The sequence below is a fragment of the Ovis canadensis genome, chromosome 18 (assembly GCF_042477335.2).
Source record: "Ovis canadensis isolate MfBH-ARS-UI-01 breed Bighorn chromosome 18, ARS-UI_OviCan_v2, whole genome shotgun sequence".
Taxonomy (NCBI): domain Eukaryota; kingdom Metazoa; phylum Chordata; class Mammalia; order Artiodactyla; family Bovidae; genus Ovis; species Ovis canadensis.
This window is the reverse complement of record NC_091262.1, coordinates 18805120-18828250: the sequence shown is the minus strand read 5'-3', so window position 1 is coordinate 18828250 and position 23131 is coordinate 18805120. Positions and strand designations below refer to the sequence as shown.

General features: G+C 48.1%; 1 protein-coding gene across 7 annotated transcripts in view; it reads right to left on the bottom strand.

The window, feature by feature from the left end:
• ADAMTS17 (ADAM metallopeptidase with thrombospondin type 1 motif 17) overlaps nt 1–22437 on the bottom strand; it is a 398399-nt gene extending 375962 nt beyond the window's left edge. For all 7 annotated transcript variants that reach the window (XM_069559119.1, XM_069559121.1, XM_069559120.1 and 4 more), the window contains exons 1-3: nt 22268–22437; nt 21486–21856; nt 9266–9419 (exon numbers count right to left, since the gene is read on the bottom strand). In XM_069559119.1, coding sequence (XP_069415220.1) covers nt 9266–9419; nt 21486–21856; nt 22268–22346 — 604 coding nt within the window. In that variant the 5' untranslated portion in view covers nt 22347–22437. The remainder of the gene's footprint in view (nt 1–9265; nt 9420–21485; nt 21857–22267) is intronic.
• Nucleotides 22438–23131: the final 694 nt, after the last annotated feature.

The window sequence follows — 23131 nt, the reverse complement described above, 5'->3', positions numbered from 1 at the left end:
AGCAACTAAAAAATGTCCACACCAGTGGAAGAAAAAAGAATAAAGAAAAGCTGGTGGAACCAACAGAAGGAAAGAAAACAACAACAAAAAGAAACAGAAGCAAAGGAAAAGCACCGCGTTATAAATGGAAAACCAAAGATGGCAGAAATAAATGTAATCATATCAGTAACACCATAAAAATCCTAACCCTGTCAATGAAAATAAAGATGTTCCTAAACTGGACATTTTTTTAAATTCATTTAAAAAAATTTTTTAAAAATCATATTACTTTTAGGAAACCATATAAAACATCATTATAGAGAAGGACTGAAAATAAAACTAAAGAAAAAGAAGAATCATGTAAACATTAAACAAAATAAAAATTAACTGGCAATATAAATACTAGATGAAAATAGCGAGAAGGCCAAAAGCTTTACTGGAGAAAATAAAGGCCTATTACACGATAATAGAAATAATTCACCAGGAATATGGCCATACGATAAACAATACTGCCTCATAACTGATAAAGAAAAAATTGATAGAATTAAAAGGTTAAATAGGCAAAACCACAACTTGTGAGATTTTTAATATACCTCTAATTAAAATAAGTCAAACAAAATAAAACAATGAGGATATGAATGATTTTGTCATCATAATACTTTAAACTAATGAATATATAATGATGTTCACAATTAAAGAATATATATTTTTTAAATTTACATATAAAACATTTAGTTAAAAAAATACCTATGTTTTAAACCACAATGCAAATCTCAACCATTAGCAAAGAATCAACATCATATGGAATGCAGGCCAACAAGCTTCTAACAGGCCTATATCTCCTACAGAGAGCAACTGTAAACTTAAAAAATATAAAACTCCACTGACTAAATAGCTGGAAACTAAGCTAATACAGGAAGCTTTTGGTGGGAAGTCTTGCTTGGAAGAACAGAAGAGCACAGGGGACTGAAAGCAGGTGTAGTTAGTGCAATATATATTCCAAGTAAGTGCCGTAACCAGGTCAGAGTTATACTCCAGGTCAGCCCTATACTCCAGGCCAGAGTTATACCCCAGGTCAGCCCTATACTCCAGGTCACTGCTAAACTCCAGGTCAGAGTCATACCCCAGGTCAGTGCTATACTCCAGTTCAGAGTTATACTCCAGGTCAGAGTTATACTCTGGGTCACTGATATACTCCAGGTCAGTGCCATACCCCAGGTCAGAGTTATACTCTGGGTCACTGCTATACTCCAGGTCAGAGCTGTACTCCAGGTCAGAGTTATACTCCAGATCAGTGCTGTACTCCAGGTCAGAGTTATACCCCAGGTCACTGCTATACTCCAGGTCAGTGCTGTACTCCAGATCAGAGTTATACTCCAGGTCACTGCTAAACTCCATGTCAGAGTTATACCCCAGGTCAGTGCTATACTCCAGGTCAGAGTTATACCCCAGGTCACTGCTATAGTCCAGGTCAGAGTTATACTCTGGGTCACTGTTATTCTCCAGATCAGTGCTATACTCCAGGTCAGAGCTATACTCCAGGTCAGTGCTATACTCCAGGTCAGAGTTATACCCCAGGTCAGAGTTATACTCCAGGTCAGAGTTATACCCCAGGTCAGAGTTATACCCCAGGTCAGCATTATACTCCAGGTCAGTGCTATACTCCAGGTCAGAGTTATACTCCAGGTCAGTGCTGTACTCCAGGTCAGAGTTATACTCCAGTTGAGCGCTATACTTCAGGTCAGCACTATACTCCAGGTCAGAGTTATACTCTGGGTCACTGCTATACCCCAGGTCAGTGCTGTACTCCAGGTCACTGCTAAACCCCAGTTGAGCTCTATACTCCAGGTCAGTGCTATAGTCCAAGTCAGTGCTATACTCCAGGTCAGAGTTATACTCTGGGTCACTGCTATACTCCAGGTCAGCGCTGTACTCCAGATCAGCGCTATACTCCAGGTCAGAGTTATACTCCAGGTCAGCGCTATACTCCACGTCAGCGCTGTACTCCAGGTCAGTTATACTCCAGGTCAGCGCTATACTGCAGGTCACTGCTATAGTCCAGGTCACTGCTATACTCCAATAGAATTCCCACAACTCTCAGGCCTAAAGAATCAGACGGCAGAGTTCAGAGCAAAAAGATGACTAGAAACTAAGTGGGGCATATCAGAAAGGAGAGCTCCAAGAAGAGGGAGCCCAAAATTCTGTATATCAGTTATATCAAAATCTCTAAACAATCCCTACATGGAAGAGACTTTAGCTGAGGATAAAAGAACAGAACTGAGATAAGAGATGCTGCCCTAGAGATAAATTTTGCTGTTTGAGTCCAAGAGTATTAAATTGGCAGCTAAAACACTCCAGAAAAATATAATCAACTTCAAAACATTACATTTACACCCAGAATGCATTCCAAAATTACTTGATACAAGAATAACCAGGAAGATGCGATCCATTTTTAACAAAAAAGACAATGGAGAAAAAAATCCCAAGAGAATCCAGCTGTTAGAAGAGCAGACAAAAATGTTAAAGCAACTATTATCACCATGCCTAAAGACTTAAAGGAAACTATGCTCTTGATGAATGAAAATATAGGAAATCTCAGTAGAGATCCTAAAATTACAAAAAAGAGAACCAAATGGAAAACTTGACACGGGCCACATTCTTTAACTGCTAAACAGAGAACTATAAATTCATTTTTGAATGGTGGTAGAAACATATGATAAAAATTTATAAATACTATAAAGCTGTAATGATAATAGATAATAGAGAACACTTAGTGCCATAAATCAGAGAAGGCAATGGCACCCCACTCCAGTACTCTTGCCTGGAAAATCCTAGGGATGGTGGAGCCTGGTAGGCTGCAGTCCATGGGGTCGTGAAGAGTCGGACACGACCGAGCGACTTCCCTTTCACTTTTCACTTTCACACATTGGAGAAGGAAATGGCGACATACTCCAGTGTTCTTGCCTGGAGAATCTCAGGGACGGGGGAGCCTGGTGGGCTGCTGTCCATGGGGTCGCACAGAGTCGGACACGACTGAAGCAACTTAGCAGCAGCAGCAGCAGCAGTGCCGTAAATTATTGTAAGCGCATTATACATTAATTTATTTAACCATCTTAATAATTTTATAAAGTATATGCAACTGTTATCATTTTTACAAATAAAGAAATTTAGGTACAAAAAGATTAAATAAACTACTCAAAGTGATTCAAGCCAGTAAGTGGCTTAAGGCAGGAATTCAAACCCAGTAGACCTATCTGTAAATTCTTAAGTATCTACACTGCACTGCCCCTCTAGGAGGAAATTATTATGAATCTTGGAGAATGCCTAGGACTGGATACTGGAAATATTACATATCAAAATGTGTACGCAGTCAGAGGCATGCTGCTGCTGCTGCTGCTGCTGCTCAGTCGTGTCCCACTCTCTGTGACCCCGTGGAGCTTAACCCCAGGCTTCTCTGTCCACAGGACTCTCCAGGCAAGAACACTGGAGGGGGTTGCCATGCCCTCCTCCAGGTTTAAGGTACGCTTATGGGGAAACGTATAGTCTTAAATATACACAGTAAAAATTAAGACAGATAAAGTTTAATGTGTTAAGTGTTTTACTCACAAAGTTAGGCAAAAGGCAACAGGATTAAATCCAGAGAATGTAAAATAAAATAAAAAAGACAGAAATTAAAGAAAATGGAAATAAAAAAAGTAGTAAGGAAGAAAAATATAAAACCAAATCTAGTGCTTTGAAAAGATTAATGAAACAGACAAATTTCTACAATTAAAATGAATAAACTAGACTTGCATTAACATGGATAAACCTAAAAGATATAATAAAAGCAAACTGCACAGTATGAAGCCATTTGTGTAAATTTTAAAACATGCAAAACAACACACCATCTAGTTTATGACTATATATCACAAATACTGTAATAGTTCAAGAAACATGGACAAGGAAGGATTCACACCAACCTCAGGACGGTGGTTCCTTCTAGGCAGTAAGCTATGGGGATAACAGAGGTGTGGTGAAGGATACTAAGTCATACCCATAAATATGAATTTCTCTAAAAAAAAAAAATATTCTGAAGCAGATGTGGCCAGAACTTAACATTGGTTAAGTCTGAACGCTGAGCATATGGGCTTTCAGTTTTTGTTTTGTGTTTTTTTCCCACCTATTTTTATAACTAAAAGAGTATTTCAGTTTTTACAAAGTATTTTACAACTAAAATTAACTTGTACCTGCTATTTTCACTTACTTCTAGCTCCTCTATGAGCTTCCCGGAAGACCTCACGTTCACCACAGTTAGGTTCTATGTCTAGTGGGTCAATGAACACTTGATGACTAAATAAACGAAAACAAGAGCATATGACCTCTAGGGGTGACTTTCAGTCTATAAACACTAAGATTCTCTCATTGCATTACAGATTTTCTCAAGAGGCAAGAATGAGAGATTCGAGAATAATAATGAGAACTTTAAGCTTTCAGCTCAGTGCTCCACAAAGTTTCTCTTTCTTTCCCACTTAATACAGAACAAGGGCACTGAAGTGGTCCCCTGATATTAAAGAATGGGGGTAGGAATTATAATTATAACCACAGCAGCTGCAGCTAATATTTGTTAGTTGCTAAGTGACAAGTATGCATTATCTCATTTAAAGTACACAAAACCCCCAAGAGGTAGATATTAGTGTGCTTCAAATGATGAAACCAGTGGCCCAGTCCTTTCAAAACTTGCCTGAGACTACACAGCTCCTTTCCTACTTATTTATCAGGAAAAAAAACCATGAATAGATGATGAACAAGCCAACTATGATATCTATTCTTATAAGAAGGGTCCCTCTATTCAACCCATTCCCAATTTCCTCCAAGTTTGTCATTCTGTCTCTTAGGCATTTTTAAATGTTCTTATGAACATCCCCCCAACCAACGTGGCTGAAAGTGGTACCATCACCTTCTCACCTCTGTGTTCGTCAGCAATAACCCTGAGAAGCAGACAAGGCTGGCATCATATCAGCGTCACAGACGAGAAAACAGAGGCTGCTGTGGGCTGAACTGTGTACTCGAACCCTCAGCACCTTTGAATGTGACCGTGTTTGAAGACAGGGTGTTTAAAGAGGTGATCAAGAGGAAATGGGGTCATGAGGTTGAGCTCCGACATTACTGACATTAGAGATCAGGATACAGACATGCATAGACCAAGAGCCCACGAGAGGACAAAGGGGGAAGACAGCCGCCTGCAAGCTAATGAGAGGGGCTGCAGAGGAAACCTACCCTGCTGACCCTGTGACTGCGGGGTTCTAGACCCAGAACTGTGAGGAAACAAGTGTCTGCCGTTCACGCTGCTGGGTCCATGGCGTGTGTCCCAGCAGCCCCAGCACACTAACAGAGCACAGAGGTGCCGAGGGACCCTTCTGGGGTCACACGCGAGGGACTCAAGAGGTGGGCCTCTAGCCTCCCTCTTCTTTCTCCTTCTCGGGAATAATGATTCTAAAGTATCAGGGTCTCTTTTCAGACCGAATATTTTATATATGAGTGCATACTTAAAATACTAACACGAAAAAACGGAAGGTACAAATTTAATTCCATTTCTTTTGGCTTCTTCTTCCACTGAAGATGCAGAAAAACATGGAAGACCATCACCACCAAACGACAGAACCATATTTTGCTTCACGCACTGGAGACCTGAGGTCTCCAATAACTTTAGAGGTGACAAATGTCGGAGGGACTGAGCCCTTCCCACTGAGCAAAGACCCGCAGCCAAGTACCCTTGGGGCACAGGTGGGGTGAGGAGTTAACAGGCATCTGACAAGGACTCGGTCAAGTCAGAGGAACCAGCCAAAGTCTCATCCACCACATGGGCTAGGACGAGGGACTCAGTCTGGATTAGAGGTGTCCTGAATCTCTCCCACCAGACTTGTGCCTGACTTACAGGAAGTCAGGAGAGGACGGAAAGCAGAGTGACATCTCATCTCCGCTGACAGGTGGGGACTCAGTGACACTCTTACACTCCTGCCGCAAGGCATGTGAAACCAGCGGAGAACCAGGAGGAATTCAAGCCACGATCCAAGTCAACCCACCCAAACTCCTGATTAAACAGAAGGGTTCAGCTCCTCTTCCCGGGGACCTCTTTATCACCAGAAGAGAAGCCAGCTAGGACAAAGCTGCCAGGTACAGAACCGCCATGGCCAAGGCTGACCTGAGGTCCAGCCTCCTAACGCTGCTCCTCAGCTCCAGGGGCCCAGGGCAGTGACGTCATTTAGTGTTCAGGCCAGTTTGATTTCTGTCATTTCCAACCAAATGAATCTAAAGTGACACAAAGCACAACTTCCAACCAATATTTTTTACAGAGTATGTACAGGTATTATTACACATGCAAATTCTTGCATAAATTGGCAATACACAATTTCTGAGTCATTATGATATCCTCTAAACACTCACTAAAATTAACTTTAGAATGTAATAAATGAACGAAACAATACTATAGAATAACTGTACTATTTTTAAAGCAATCATAACAAAACAAGCTATAAAGTAACCATCAATGACTTCACGGAATGGCATTGATGTGTTTGTGTTCTAAAGAGCCCACCACCATGCAAAACACTGCAGGATTCCTATTTTGACAGTGCCTCATAGAAAACTAGTTTTATTCACATGTTTACATCTACCATAGTGAATGAGAAGAGATTCAAATTATTCCTTAAAAACCATGAAAGTGCTAGTGGGAAGATTCTAAACTGAATCTGAATGGAGAAATTAAAATAAGCATAGCAGGCAGACAGAAAGTTTTGAAGTCAAAATAAGCACTCAAAAAATCAAGCATCTTTTCAAAATATCCAAAGTACCATTTTAGTGTTTGAGAATAGCCAAAAATATTTTCAAATACTCATGCTCACCAAAAAAAAGGAAAGAAAGGAAAAGGAAAAAAGGCTCACAGCCTCCATATTTTCATGCCAAGTTCCAAGCTGGAGTGATATTTTATGAATTAATTTATAAGGTCCTAAAAGAAGCTATAAAGGAAATAGGATCTGCCTGTCCCCTCTCTGGAAGCCCTGAATCTTTTAGCCTCTAGCCTCTGAGCTAGAAAAGCAGCCTCTGTGATACAAAACAGAAGGCAGTGATTCCTCCCAGGTGCCCTTTCCTGTGTCAGCCTCTCTGCCCCTAGACAGCATGATGACTTACCTGGACTCCATCAGCAGAGGAATTGAGTGCTTCATGGAGGAGAAAGAGTTATCAGACTGCTCTTCACCTGCCTGAGCCAGCTGCCCACCCCCAGGCCATGTCCAAGGTTGGGATAACACAAGATCAGTGACAAGGCACGATGACACTGGTGACTGCTGCGCTCAGCCATAAAGAACATGCTCCCATGGGAAATCATGAACTAATCTCATTAATCTTTCCAGGAAACTTCAAGAATGTATTCTGCGGGCATCCTGGTAAATTAATTTCTCCAGTTTCTAAACCCCCAACGTTTAAAAGTTAATCCAAACTAGATAGGGCCTAATTAACTGCTTATTAGCTAAGCCTCTTAGAAGGCCTGTTGTCTTTCTTCACACAGCAACAAAGTTTACTGAGTATTTCACACAAAGCAAGAAGGACCAGAAGCAAAATCTATACTTTTCTCCTAAGTCTGTGTTCCTACCCAAGACAGAGCCTGAGTTGGCATCACCTTAAACAAACACGTTCTCCTGCATGGCAGAGCATGGTGATGAGAGATCTGGGGGCTGGGAAGAGGATTATTTTTTAGGCAAATTCAGAAATTTCTCTCTGTAGCCTTGCATGACCACTCTTGTTTCAACTTAATTTCCATCACATCCTCCCTACCCTGACTTTGCACATTTTATTTCCTTCACTAAAGGCAAAACAGTCTCTCAAGAGTTCCTCCAAACTAACCTTAGGGACAAAATGCAAATACCAGCACAACTGATCATTTTGTCAGCAATCCTTGGTATCACAGCCCCAAAGAGGATGGCAGCTGGTAATCAGACAAATATTCCACAATACCATCCACAGGCACCCCGAGTTTCTGGTCACTGACTAGCAGCTGACGAGCACCAGCTTGAGTAGAGGAAACGTAGGAATAAAACTTATTTGCTCTTGGATTTTACTCTGTGGCCCTGCTTGGTGGTCCTCACCCGAGAAAACCCCGCTTCCGATGGTCCACAGGTGCTATTACTCATGTTTAAAACGTTTGAGGGCAGCAGTTCTCAGCACCAGCTGAACATTAGAACTACCTGGGGAGGTTTCAAATCGCCAGATGTCCCAGCTACACCCCAGACCAATAAAAGTGGCTCTCTAGGGGCAGGATCGGGGTGTGACTAGTTGTTAAGGCACCCCAGGTGACTTAACAGATTTTAGAATGATCGCTAGCCATTCACTTTTGAGAGGAGATGGAGAAAAAAGTGATCTACCCAAGACTGACCCATAAGGGAGGAAGCACCACCTGCGAGCTCTTCATCAAGGGACACCGACAGGCAGATGGCCAGTGATCCAGCACTGTGAGAGGTCCTTAAACTCCAACAGGTAATCCACAGGGTGCCCAAACAGAGCCACAGAGTACAAGAACCCTGGGTTCTCAGCCCAAACTGCTCATCAGAACCACCTTTAAAAACACACCAAAGTCATGCCAGACCAATTAGATCAGGATCTGGGGGACTGGCTAGTGTACACTTCTTAAAGCAATGGCTCTCGCACCTAACTTGACCAGATTTACCTGGACCCACGGCCATGGTTTCTGACTCGGGCTGGGCTGGGGAAGGGCACATGAGAACACTCAGGACTAATAGACTCCCTGGTGGTGCTGGCGCTACTGGCCCAGGGGTCACACGTTGAGAACCACTGTTTCCTAAGTTCCCCACTTGACTCTGATCAGTGCAGCCAAGATGGAGGGCCTCTGTATAAGGAGAGCACGCTCTGGCCAAGCTGTCCAGAGATGGAATTACTGTAGCTCTGCCACCAACCTTGGGCTTGACAATGATAAGCCATTGAGGTTTTTCAAGCTTCAACTTGCTCCTGGTCTATAAAATTGAGATGTAACAAAGAGAGATCCTTGGTTCTTTCTATAAACACCTTTTTCAAAGGGCTGCTACGCATGAAACACTGGTATAAACACACATGGAAAGGAAAAGAAAGTGGCCTTATAGGTAATATAAAAAATAGCTTTCAAAACACAGGAAAGCTAAGTTCTTGTTCACAGGATTTCAGTATATTCGGAGAAACATCAATGGGGATGGTCTAGGGATGCGTGACAGTGTCAAACAGGCACGTGCTGTGAGCCATTCACGCTGTTTCCCAGACTCACCTGTGAGGACCTTGCAGCGCTGCCCAGGTATCTGGGCCTCGGGAGAGGGGCTGGGTGTCAAGGACCATTTGCGCCTGACCAGATGCTCTTGTCCCTGGGAACTGTTGAGGGGCTGGATGAGCACCTGCTCCTGCCCAAGCTGGATGAGGCCAACCTGCCCAGAAAGAGAAAAACAGATGTTAGTCATCCTCATTCAGGCCCGTCCAGGACCCTAGCGGCAGAAGCTGGGAAGGCCACCCAGCTGAGGCCTGTTCCCATGCTGGGGCTGCTGCTTTGCAGGTTCCACTGATTCATGGAGCCCCAGAATGAGCTTGTGTGTGACCTGAAGCATGCCACCCACCAGTCGTGCTGGGGATCAAACGATGGAAGGCAGGGGCTGGGACATGACAGCACCAGTTCTCTGTGTTCACTTTCAAAGGTATATTATTGTGTTTTCAGGAAAAAAAAAAAAAACAAAACACTTTTTAAACTATTTTTAAGTCATCTCCCTGGATCATCCACTGGATCATCGAAAAAGCAAGAGAGTTCCAGAAAAACATCTCTTTCTGCTTTATTGACTATGCCAAAGCCTTTGACTGTGTGGATCACGATAAACTGTGGACAATTCTGAAAGAGATGAAATACTAGACCATCTGACATGCCTCTTGAGAAACCTGTATGCAAGTCAGGAAGCAACAGTTAGAACTGGACATGGAACAACAGACTGGTCCCAAATAGGAAAAGGAGTACGTCAAGGCTGTATATTGTCACCCTGCTTACTTAACTTATATGCAGAGTACATCATGAGAAATGCTGGGCTGGAAGAAGCACAAGCTGGAATCAAGATTGCCAGGAGAAATATCAATAACCTCAGATATGCAGATGACACCACCCTTATGGCAGAAAGTGAAGAAGAGCTAAAGAGCCTCTTCATGAAAGTGAAAGAGGAGAGTGAAAAAGTTGGCTTAAAGCTCAAAGTTCAGAAAATGAAGATCATGGCGTCTGGTCCCATCACTTCAGGGAAAATAGAAGGGGAAACAGTGGCTGACTTTATTTTTGGGGGCTCCAAAATCACTTCAGATGGTGATTGCAGCCATGAAATTAAGACTCCTTGGAAGGAAAATTACGACCAGCCTAGACAGCATATTAAAAAGCAGAGACATTACTTTGCCAACAAAGGTCCATCTAGTCAAAGCTATGGTTTTTCCTGTGGTCATGTATGGATGTGAGAGTTGGACTACAAAGAAAGCTGAGCGCCAAAGAATTGATGCTTTTGAACTGTGGTGTTGGAGAAGACTCTTGAGAGTCCCTTGGTCTGCAAGGAGATCCAACCAGTCCATCCTAAAGGAGATTAGTCCTGGGTGTTCATTGGAAGGACTGATGTTGAAGCTGAAACTCCAATACTTTGGCCACCTGATGTGAAGAATTGACTCATTTGAAAAAACTCTGATGCTGGGAAAGATTGAGGGCAGGAGGAGAAGGGGACGACAGAGGATGAGATGGCTGGATGGCATCACCGACTCGATGCACATGGGTTTGGGTGAACTCTGGGAGTTGGTGATGGACAGGGAGGCCTGGCGTGCTGTGGTCATGGGGTCACAAAGAGTCGGACACGACTGAGCAACTGAACTGAAGTCATCCCCCAAAAGTCAACCTGAGCAGGTACCTCCAAAAGTGTTGGGAATTAATGACAATTATATCCTTAATAGGGAAAAAAAGTGTATATATGTGTATATATACATATATATACACATATATACACACATATATACATATATATATGTATATATATATAAGTTCCCCAGCTTACACCAGATCAATTGTGCTGGTATTTGCATTTTGTCCCTAAGGTTAGTTTGAAGGCACTCTTGAGAGACTATTTTGTCTTTAGTGAAGGAAATAAAATGTGCAAAGCCAGGGTAGGGAGGATGTGATGGAAATTAAGTTGAAACAAGAGTGGTCATGCAAGGCTGCAGAGAGAAACTGGGGAACGTTTTCCTCTACATATATATACATATATGTTATATGTGTGTATATATATCCCTAGGGATCACTATTTAGAATCTCTACTTAGACTATTTAGGATTTTATACAGAAACTTACCCCTGGGGATTACTAGAATTAAATAGAGAGGATGGAGTCACACCTTAGTGTTAATAGTTTGGTGATAGGAGATTTGTAGATTTTCTTCAGTGTTTCAAGAGAACTTGGCAGAGTAATGAATTAGATTTGGGATCTAATTTAAAGTACATCTCAGAGGGAGAGGGAGAGGGTGGGATGATTTGGGAGAATGGGAATTCTAACATGTATACTATCATGTAAGAATTGAATCGCCAGTCTATGTCTGACGCAGGGTGCAGCATGCTTGGGGCTGGCGCATGGGGATGACCCAGCGAGATGTTGTGGGGAGGGAGGTGGGAGGGGGGTTCATGTTTGGGAACGCATGTAAGAATTAAAGATTTTAAAATTTAAAAAATAAAAAAATTTAAAAAAAAGTACATCAGTGATTTAGACCTGTAATTTTAAAATCTTATCAGGTTCGTAAGCAGTATCAGAATGTATAAGAGAACTGAAGACTTCTTTACAAGCCTAGTAACTCATTATTTACAAGAACCATTTAAGTTCTTGCAAAGGATTTATTCTTTAACCAGACTACAAAAGAACTTGAAAATGAAACTGAATGTGCTAAATTTCTAAACATGGTTTTAAAGGTTTAAATGTTGCTCACCACCATATTTGTAAACAGGATCTAATGTTATCCAAAGGCTCCTTAAAAAGAATTTCAAAAACTTGCTAGATTATAATGAGAACGTGATTTGTAAATTGAACGAAAAACTGGCCTCTTTAATAGAGTGACTATTAATTCTTAAAAACATATACACAATGCAGAGAACTTTTCCCCTCATTTGGAACCAATGCTGATAGCATTAAAAGTCTGCCCTCCTTCCCAGGATACCTGCCGCTAGCTTCGCTCTGAATCATCAACAAAATGAGGTAAACCTCCCACAAGGAACCTGACTGGCTATTCTCTGTGTTTGCCCGCTGGACTCTGCAGTCCACGGCCCCTGCTCTGGGCTCATGGTCGGGACCACCTTTGCCAGCACAGATTCGGGAGATAGAGCCGATCTGTCTTAGGCTGTCATGAAGATCCCTGCTTCTCTCTGCCCCCCGCCCACATTACTTTCTAAAAGCTGTAAACACACTAAAGCAATGGCTCCCAAACTCCAGTGTACATCAAAATCATCTGGAGGGCGTGGATGCTCACCAAGAACACTCATTTCTAACAAGTCCCCAGGTGACGCTGCTGCTGTAGGCCTGAGGACCACACTTTGAGAAGCACTGGTCTCCACCACAGCTCAGCAATTCCTCCAGCCTCAGGTACAAAGTTTACTCACACCAAAGGATACAGACTCCTCTACCTTCTGAAAGGATGCATCAGTATGAATCCTCTGGAAATCAATCAGATCAATTATAAAGATCGCCTACAACTTTTAGTCCCCAAATCACAGGGTGAGACCATACTTACTGCTCTAAGCAGATTGCAAGGTTTCCATTTCATTAGAACTTCTGCCAAGAACAACTCAAGAGATTTTACTGCCCAAATAAAACTGTCTTAAAGTGGTACTGCATGACCTGCCGGGAAGCAAGGCTTTCTCCCCTCTTCTCTGAAGTTAAAACCTGAGTCTGTTCACTGTGATACTTCAGGGAGGTGGTTGTGGGGGGCAGTGCAGATCCCCACCGGAAAGCCTCAGGGCAGAACCCCTCAAGAACTGTCAGTGGAAATGTCCATGGTTGAAACAAAGTTGATAGATGGGCCCTGCATGGAAGGAGGCCGTGCTCCCTGGAGGACACGCCCCATTCTGACAGGGTCCCAAATCTTCCCAAAATGCTCAGGCTGCGGGAGGGCAAAGCCCTCCTTGTGCCTAGCACTTTCCAAGCCAGTTATCCTCCACTCAACCCAGGGTGCGAGCTGCAGGGTAGAGACTATTTAGCCAGTAGTTCTGGTGTGACACAACACAGAGAGTCTGTAAGAAAGCCTACAGGCAGGCGATGCGCGCACGCACACACACCCACGGTCTCAGCTCCCGGTGGAGTTCTTACCTTACAGGGTCCTTCTCACAGGGACCACACACTGGTTTCAATCTACTCAAGAAAGAGACTAGCAAAGCTGGTGAGACATCACATGGGCCAAAGACCTGCACTCAACTGGGCAGCCAGGTGCCCCCGGGGCCCAGAATTTCACGCAGGCCTGTCACCAGAACGAGCACCTGGAGGGGCTGCAGGGCACAGCCCACCCATCCAGAAGCCACCACGAGGAGGGACTCGCCCCGGCCCTCCCCAGGCACCCTGAAGCCTCACCAACACCCACTGGGTCATCGCGGTGGTAAGATGTTCTGTGGAAAGTGCTGCCTCCACCACCACCTCCCTGCCACCCACACACACACACACCCACACACACACAGGCATACATACACACAGACATACATACACACACGCACACACACACATGCAGTCATATACACACATACACACACACATACATACTCACATATACACACATACACACACACACACACACACAATCTCAGCACAGGGGAAAAACTTGTCAGCCCTTTCCCTAACCATCCTCTCCCTTCCCTTCCCCTACAAAACTCACCCCCCTTCCCTGGCACTCTGTCCCAGCCCACTCCCCGCTGTGTTAGATGGCATCAGTCACAGCCCAGTGCATAGTTTGTGTCTTTGAGGCAAGATCAGAATTATGCCTCCTTATTTTTCCAATGTCTGCCACATTAGAGTGACTCAAGAAACATGTGAGAGAACTGGACTGTACTGGGATGGACTCAAATGAAATGGATTGAACAGAATGAAGTGGACGGACCAGTGGGGACTAGAAGCCCCAGCACAGCGCTCCCATGGCCCCACGCCCACGGTCCTGTCCCCGGCTGCAAGCTGCAGCCCCTCAGCCGATTCTGAGAACTCCTGAGGCCCAGGCCCCACTCCAGGCCACATGACTTAGATCCCTGGGGGTGAAACTCAGACACTGGTATTTTTTTAAGCTCACTGGGAGACGCTGATGCAGCTAGGGTCAAGAACCACTTTCCTAGCTTTCAGCTGGCTGCTGGAGAGGCAGCCACCTCCTGCGTTGATCCAGGATCTGGAGGTGCCCTGGGCACGGAGCGCCTGCCCCAGCCTGGGCCTTCCTGACGGGGCACTCTGCCCTGTGGACCCAAGAGCTGAGCAGGGCTTGCTGGGTTTGCATTATTCCTCTGCTCACCATCTATGTCGAGAAAGGAGCCACTGGGAAATGCTCTTGCAAGGCCTCCCTGTTCCACAGACAGCAGCGAGGAAATGCCTGAGATCACAGTATATGCAAGAGCACTGCAGACCCCATCTGAAGGGGACTGGACTCCCATGGCAGACAGGACTGGAAGCCTGGAGACCTCTGGCTTTTAAAGGAGACAACAATCCTCGATGAAATGAAGAGAGAAATCTTACATCTTCTAAGATTTGGTATCCTACTAAAGAAGTTTGTTGAAGTTGCTCAGTCGTGTGCAACTCTTTGCGATCCCATGGACTGTAGCCTACGAGGCTCCTCCGTCCATGGCATTTTCCAGGCAAGAGTACTGGTGTGGGTTGTCATTTCCTTCTCCAGGGGATCTTCCTGACCCAGGAATCAAACCCAGGGGTCCCGCATTGAAGGCAGATAGTTTACCTTTAAAGAAGTTTGTGGCAAATAAAATGTATCAGGTGTAACCCGATATTACAAAAGTTCTGAGTGGTTCCCTTTCAGTTCCCTTCATTCTGGAAGCTGGCTTTGAGGGGTTTCAGTGCTGCTTTAAGAGAGCATTATAATCTGGGTATTATTAACCCCACCCCACCCCCTGAAGCAGGACTAGCTGTCCCTGCAGCTGGAAAAATGAGTGAAGGTCAGAAAGGTTTGTAACTTCCTAACATTAGTGAGACTTCTTTGCATAACATGAAAAATGTGTTTAAGAAATTCTGTTGCATGCATGTTCTGGAACCATTTGACGCTTTTCCCTCTGTCTGAGGGGACCCGCCTCGTGACTGGTGACCTCGCCATCCTACAAAGGCTCCCCCGGGAACTTCCGTGCCTAGGGAGCCTTCGAAGCCTCTCCTTTGCAGGAGGCCACAGTTCTTGGGTTCACTGGACCGGGGCTCGGTGGCCTCCTCCGTGTGGACGGGTGAGTGTAGGTGGTTGGAGAGGAGGGAGAAAGTCTGCTCCCAAGAAGGAATAACAGTCCTGGGGCTGCAGGCCCTGCTACACTGGCCTCAGACTTTCGGGGGGCCTCAGCAGAGAAGGCAATGGCACCCCACTCCAGTACTCTTGCCTGGAAAATCCCATGGACGGAGGAGTCTGGTAGGCTACAGTCCATGGGGTCGCTAAGAGTCGGACACGACTGAGCAACTTCACTTTGACTTTTCACTTACATGCATTGGAGAAGGAAATGGCAACCCACTCCAGTATTCTTGCCTGGAGAATCCTAGGGATGGGGGAGCCTGGTGGGCTGCCATCTTTGGGGCCGCACAGAGTCGGACACGACTGAAGCGACTTAGCAGCAGCAGCAGCAGCAGCAGAATCTGGGGGGGGCTCAAACCTGTCCCAGGAGCATCCCTGATACAGCACAGGCATGAGGGGGCTCCCAACCTCCACAAGGAACCCCCCTTTCAGGGTTGTGTTGCTGCTTCTGCAAACATCAACTGCCTGAACACAGATTCTTGGTCTTTACTCCAAAGTCAGCCTGTTTCCAGCACTGGACTGTCAGTCACAGACCCCCTCCTTCTGACCCCTCTCGTGTAGTCTTCCTGTTTCCACCACCCAAGCCTTGAGGCCCATCGCCTCACCCTTCCAAATGCCCCCTGCTCCTGTCCTCCCCACACTGCTCTCCCCAGGGACTCCCCGGTTAGTAGCCAGAAATGCCCCCTCATGGCCTCCAGGCCAGTGATCCTCAAAATGGTCCCTGACCAGCAGCAGCCCCTGAGAACCTGTCAGAGCTCAAGCTCTCGGGTCCACCGCCAGATGGACTGGATCTGAAACCTGGGGTGGGGGGTGGCCAGCAATCCAGGTAGCAAATGCTGCCAGGAACTCTGATGCCAGCTCAGGGCTGAGAACCACTTGTAAAGGATGAAACCGCCTCCCCGCCCCCACCCTGCAGGCTTAAGAGCATGCTCCTTCCCCTGCAAACCTTCCGAGACAAGGCCCCATACCCTACTTCTCTCTGAGGCTCACTGGGAGCCTACCGGAGGGTCCTACACACGGCAGGTATATGATAATGATCTGCTCATTTAGTCAACAGCCTTGACTGGTTGGTTGATCTATAAATGGAAAAGTCTGGAAACAGCCTGTGGGTCAAGAGAAGAAACGTGTTTCCAATGCCTTAACATGCCAGGCTCTCACTAACTGATTTCAGACTTTATCTTACTTCGTTCTCTCGACAGCCACGCAAAGCCAATGCTATTTACCCTTGTGTGACTTCAGACAGGGGCATTCAAAGGACGTAAGGGACTTGCTCAGGATCACAGCTCAGAATAGTCTCATTTCCAAAAGAACCTGGGTGTGACGGTGCACCTGTGAGCTCGCGCGTAGCAGCACGCACGGGGAGGTTGCTGACTCTGAGTGGGTCCCCAGGACATACTGGCTGCAAAAACATCTCCTGTTGCACATATCCAAGGTCAAGGAGCTGCAGTGTCTCCATTTCGGGAAATAAGCTTCAAGAATGCTGTCAAAGAAGACATCTTCATTCAGTTCATCATCCCATCTTGTACTTCTTCTTTTTTAACAGGTTGCCAATTAAATACAAAGTTCAGATGGGAAAATCTAGCTATGTACCCTAGGTAAGTACCTAGACAGGCTTAGGTATCTGAGGTTACGGTCACAGGTAGCCTGATGCTCACGAGCGGTGGATACAGAGTTACCGTCAAGCAGAGTGAGCATCCTTCCAGAGAAGCTGGTGGGAGGCCTTAGAATTCTATGCTCCAGGTTCTCTTCTTCAATTCCTCCACATCCCAAATTTCACAACTGTCTTTTCCCTCCTTGCTTTCCTTAACATCCACTCAAGCGGTTGTTTTTACAAAGCTTTTAAAAATGTGTTTTGCATTTTCCAAATACATTTATACTGTGCATGATAAATTCTTCAGGAACATTAACTGATGAATGACTAAGACTGTGTGCCTTCCCCACACCTGTATCAATACCACGATGCAGGATGACATGGTGCGGTCTCTTTGCTCCCTTCCCAGTGGCCTCCACACCAAACGGCTTTTGCCAAGACTGCTTCCTACTCAGCTGTAGTGATCAAGTGATGCTGCATTTAAAAGCTGGGCAATTTTGTGGTCAATGAAAAGCAAGTTGGGCAACTCTAAAGGAGAGGCAGCAACCTCCCCAACTGGCCCCTTCATCGATATCACGCTGCCCTCTTGAGAGCGTGGGCCCCCAACTCTTCTAAGCCACCTACTGACTGCCTGGCTGACCTCAGTCCCACCCCGTTTTTATCTGAACCACAGTTCTTCCCCTGTGGAAACAGTGAGCACTCTCTAAAAGCTCCTGAGCAGACTGGAAGGAAGAGCTATGGGAACTAAGAGTGTGGGAAGCAGCATGGGCGAGGGGCTCCCGCCCCGGCCCTGCACTGTGGTCGGGCACCGGGCAGACAGAGCCCCCTGCCCTGTGGTCGGGCACAGACAGACAGAGCCCCTTGCCCTGTGGTCGGGCACAGACAGCCAGGCTGGCTGACCCATGAGGCCCCAGTGAGCATCCTGGGTGAGAGAGACATAAGCCAGCATCCTCAGAGCATGGATGTGACTCCAGAGAAGGTGTCCTGGGACCACCCCTGACCTTCTGTTTCTCCTGGGTGGCCTGGAAAAAGGGCCATGCCCCAGAGCTCCTGGGTGTCCCGTGTGGCCCCAGCATCTTGCCCACAGCACACCCCCGCAGGCCACAGCCCCCGCTAAGAGGTGGGCATGTTCCGGCCAAGGACTTCCCTGACCTGGTGCTCCTGAGGCAGAAGGGCCCTTGTTCAGCAGACCAGACGCTCCGCCTGTCCGCCCTCCTCTCCTCACACGTGGGGATGAGGACGGCCGCTCCGTCCTCTTCTTTCCGACAGGCAGCACTGAGTCTTTTCAGAGACGGACACTCACTCTGTCTCTGGGGTTCCACCTCCACTGCCTGCTCTGGTGAATCTTAACCCGAAGTTTCTTCGGATTCTGCCAGCCTTCCATGATCTGGTCCCATTCACACAAGGCAGCTGATCCAAACTCACATAAATCCTCTGGGAGGGAAAATACCTTCCTCATATGCCCAGAGTTCATTGCTTTGAAGTCATATACAGTTACAGAAACTTCCCAAAACCTATGTTATGTCTGAGGACTTCTCTGAAATGTAAATAAAATGAAGATGCATAAACATAAAACAATTAATACCTGAGCCCATGGTCTCTGAAGATCCAAAAAAATGCAGCTTGCACAGCTCTTCAAGGGAAGACAGAGAAGGGAAACAGCACAGACCCCCACCTCCGCCCACCGTCAAAAGGCAGGGTTCCCAGGGTGGAGAGCAAAATGGAGTGTGAGATTTACTTCCCCTGCCCCCATGAACAATTAAGGAACGATCCATTCTAATCATGCATCTCCTTCAAACAGGTATCAAATGTCTCCGGGGGCAGACAGCTCAGGGAGCAGAGCCCACACACCCGTCCCTGCAGGCAACGCTCCTCATTAGGCTGTTCTGGAGACGTGAGATGCAGCAGGTTTAATTCATATTCAGCACCGGAATAAAACTGTATCGAACACATCCATGTCCACCTATTTCTTTACCTTCTTACGGCTGCTTCTGCACTCAAAGAGCAGTGTTGAGCAGTTGGGACAGAGACCATACGGCCTGCAGAGCCTGCACTATTTACTACTTGGTCCTTCGCAGAAACAGTTTGCCAGCCCTGCTCAACATGATTCTTCAGACACAACGAGGCTTTGGAATGCTCCCAACTGTGGGCACCAAAACTCACCTACTGGGCACTATTCCTTTCCCCATACCTCATGGTTGAACCTGTCCTCAAAAACACACAACACCCGAGCGAGATCTCTACGGGGCCTCTACCATGGTCCAGAGGGGCTAACACAACGTTACCACCCAGCGGAACTGTCTTAAGCACACCGAGTACCAAAATCAAAGTAAGGTGGGGTGTGATGCAAACCTGGTTAGCCTGCATTCCTGCTGGTTTCTTTTCTAGAAGAGCAGGACTACTCTGCCACCAAAGAGGTCCACTCCAAGTCACCCGGCAGTCTCTGAACCCCTGCCTTTCCTCTCTAGGGTGTATTAGAAAGAAGTGTCTAATGTCCAGCTTACATCTATGGGATGCACAAGGCAGACAAAACCACAGAAGTATGAATTTTAACTCAAGTCTTAGAGGTGCCCCCACCGCAGCTGGCACATGCTTATCGCAGCCTCTTTGTCTTGTTCCTTTATCTAAAGCACAGCGCCCTCACATGGTGCTGAAGGGAAGGGCAGTCCTGCTGAAAACCTGGAGGACAGAAGGGAACTCTCACAGCTCAGAGCCATGTGTGAAAGGGCCCAGCACTCACTCCAGGAGGATTTTAAATCAGTGTTATCCAGATATCCACTCTCAGATCCTTCGCAGATAGTGCCTCTCTGGAAACTTTACACCAAGAAGTATAAACTCTGACCTCTACAGAAACTCACTAAACCGCAGCAAATAGGATTCAGATGTTTCCATGTTCAGTACAGTGATGTGACCTAGACTTTAAACACTTTGGCAAAAACAGGAAAAATGATGTGGGCCTTCCAGTCCCTCCCAGAACATGATACAGCCTTGACCCGAGTCCTTCAGTGATCTGAGCCTTTCTCACCCCTGCTTAAGCCTCCTCACCCACAGCTCACACTCCCTGCTGCTGTTCCACCCTAGCTCCTACCAGACCCCTCCACGGTCCCTTTTCCTCATTTAACCAAAGATGCCAATTTCTCCAGTCCAGCAAATGAAGATCACATTCTTATCAGAACTCAAAAAATCCTACAAGGGGAACTGGTGAAGGCCAAGTTTAGAATTACTACCTAAGTTCCCCTACACTGCCGGGAAGAGAGCAGTCTTACATAAAGACTCTGACCCTCAGGGTTTCTGATCTTTGTGGCAGATTCGTGTCAACTTGTTGCACGCTATGTGGGTAAGGGCAAGAGAATTCTAGATGGTGGAGCGAGAGAAGGTGGAAGTGGGGAAAGCAGTTTCCTGTGCCAGGAAAGGACAGACACAGAAACTACTTCGCCAGAAGATAGAGAAGCCTGCTCTGCACCCATCCCAGGCTCTGCCGGCTGGGGGCAGCCCATCTGCCAGCCATCTGTGCTCCTTGAGGGCCTGATGAGAAGCTGAGAAGTGTTGTTTGGGCACCATTGTAACCAAGTGAGCCAGTGTGAGCAAAGGCAGGGCAGAGGTGCCAAGGACTTCCTCCCTCCCTTCGAGCACTCCACAGGTGCAGAAACCGCAGGGTCAGGGGGAGGTGGTAAGGGCAGATTACTGCCACACCCAGAGGATTTCCAGGGACAGAGAGAGGGGCTTATCACCAAGGTCAGCATTCCTCAGGCCTAGCTGAGGGTAGGTGCCAACAAATGCCTGCTTGCAGCATAAGGTAAAAATATTAGGGACACCTTCCCTTTCCTGGCTCCCATGTGTTAACTAAGAAGAGTAGGTTAGCGGCCTGTCTGGGGCCCCCTCCAAATATCCTTTCCTGGGTAAAGACTCATAATTACAGAAAGGAGGCCAATGCTTGACTCGATCCCCAGTTCAAGAACAGACGAACTGTACACATATAGACCGGTGTTTCCAGTGACACGCACACAGCACACCTGTGCAGAAGCAAACAGGGCTCTCTCTGCATCTCGGCCAGGTGCACATCTCACTCTAGGGGCCTGACGGATTTCATCTGGGCCGGACCTGTGCTCCCTGGGCAGGCTGTGGCTATCCCGCTGTGCACCCCCACGTCGGTGCTGGCCTGACGCACCTCTGAATTTTCAGGACTGAAAGCGCTGGATAGTGAAATGACTCCCCTTTCTTGCTCTCTGCTCCTAGACCCTCTGGAAGGTTGGGGGTGCTCCCTCCTGCCAGCGGCAGAGCACATCGGAGGCCCCACCGCCATCCCAGCCCTCCCCGGAGACCTCCCTTCACCCCCACCCTTGGCGCCCGGACAGATCGCCAGGCAGACCCGGAGGTGGCAAAGGCTGTACCAGGCCGCCGGCGGCGCCGCAGGCGCTGAGCGAGACGAGGGAGCCGGGGTGGCCGAGCACGCTGCCGGAGTAGAAGCACAGCTCGGCTGACCGTCCGTGGCGCCCGCCTGCGCCGGCCTCCTCCACCTCGAAGCCGCCGGACAGGAAGCGCAGGTCGCGGCGCAGCTGCAGGTACAGGTCGCGCCCGAAGGCCGGCAGGTGCAGCAGCAGGGCGCGCTCCCCCAGCCTGGCGCGCGGGGCTGCGGGGGGCGCGCGGGGCCGCCGGCGCCTGCGGGGCCCGGGGGCGCCGGGCAGGGGCGGCAGGTGCACGTCCTCCAGGCGCACCCGCCGCGGGAGCACCACTTCCACGTCGGCCGCCGCGTCGCCGACAGCTGCGGGGAGAGACGAGACGCGTCAGCGCGGCGGGGCCCGCCCTCCCGCCCGCCCGCCACTCGCGGGGGCCAGCGCCGGGCATCCAGCGCCAGCACGGTCCCGAGACGGCGCCCTCGTCCGATCCCTCGCCCTGGCACCTCCGCGCCGGCCAGCGCCGCCGCCCGGGCCCCGCGCCGCTCCGGACTCGGCCGCCCGGGCCCCTCCGCGGACGCGGCCCTCGGGGGAGCCGGACCCCCGGCGGCCGCCCGGAGCTAGTCCTCCGGCCACGGCCCGCGCCCCCTCGACTCCGCGGCTGTCAGCGGCCGGCCGCCGCGCCGCGGCCGCGCAAGCAGGCGGAGGCCGCCGGGGAGGGCAGGCGGAGGGTGGCCGCGGGAGGCGCGGACGAAGGGGCGGCGGGAGCGGGGCGCTACCTGTGCCCGGGTCCAGTCCCCAGAGCAGCAGCAGCAGCAGGGGCAGGGCCAGGGGGGGCAGCAGGGCGCCGTCACACATGGTCCTCGGGAGCAGGCGCCCCCCGCGCGGCCGCGACGGAGCAGGAGCGCGCGAGGCGGCGGCGCCAGCGGGAGTGAGGCTCCCCAGCCTTCGGAAAAAGTAATTAGCGCTGCGGACAAACCCAACGTGGTAAATCGTAAGCCCCGCCTTCTTCTCGGGAGGCGGGCAACGATTGGACTCCCGCTTTCTCCCGCCCCGCCTCCCCCTCGCCGATTGGCTAGGGCGGGCCTGACCCAGAGTGCGTAGTTAGGTTGTAAGCACTTTCTTACACGTGGTTTCTGGGCAGTTGCGGGAATGGGGCACCAGGTGGCGCAAGGGAGCCGCATGATAGCCGCCCGTTCCCGGACCACTCGGGGAGACTCCTGACTGATGTTCAGTTTGTCCCCATGTTTGGAACTGTTTCCCTGGAAGACAGGCCAGAAATTGTCTATCTTTAAGGGACGCCACCCATAAAGGCATATTTTCTCTATATCTAAAGTAAAATGAGTTTTGGTTGTTTGTGACAGAGCAGTTTCGTTCACAAGGTGTGCAACTTTGCACATTGGAAGAAAAGCTATGAGAAACCTATGGTTTTTCCAGTCGTCATGTACGAATGTGAGAGTTGGGCCATAAAGCAGGCTGAGTGCCAAAGAACTGATGCTTTCTGAACTGGAAAAGACGCTTAGAATCCCTTAGATTGCGAGGAGATTCAACCAGTCCATCCTAAAGGAAATCAGTCCTGAATATTCATTGGGAGGACTGATGCTGAAGCTGAAGCTCCAATACTTTGGCCACCCGATGCGAAG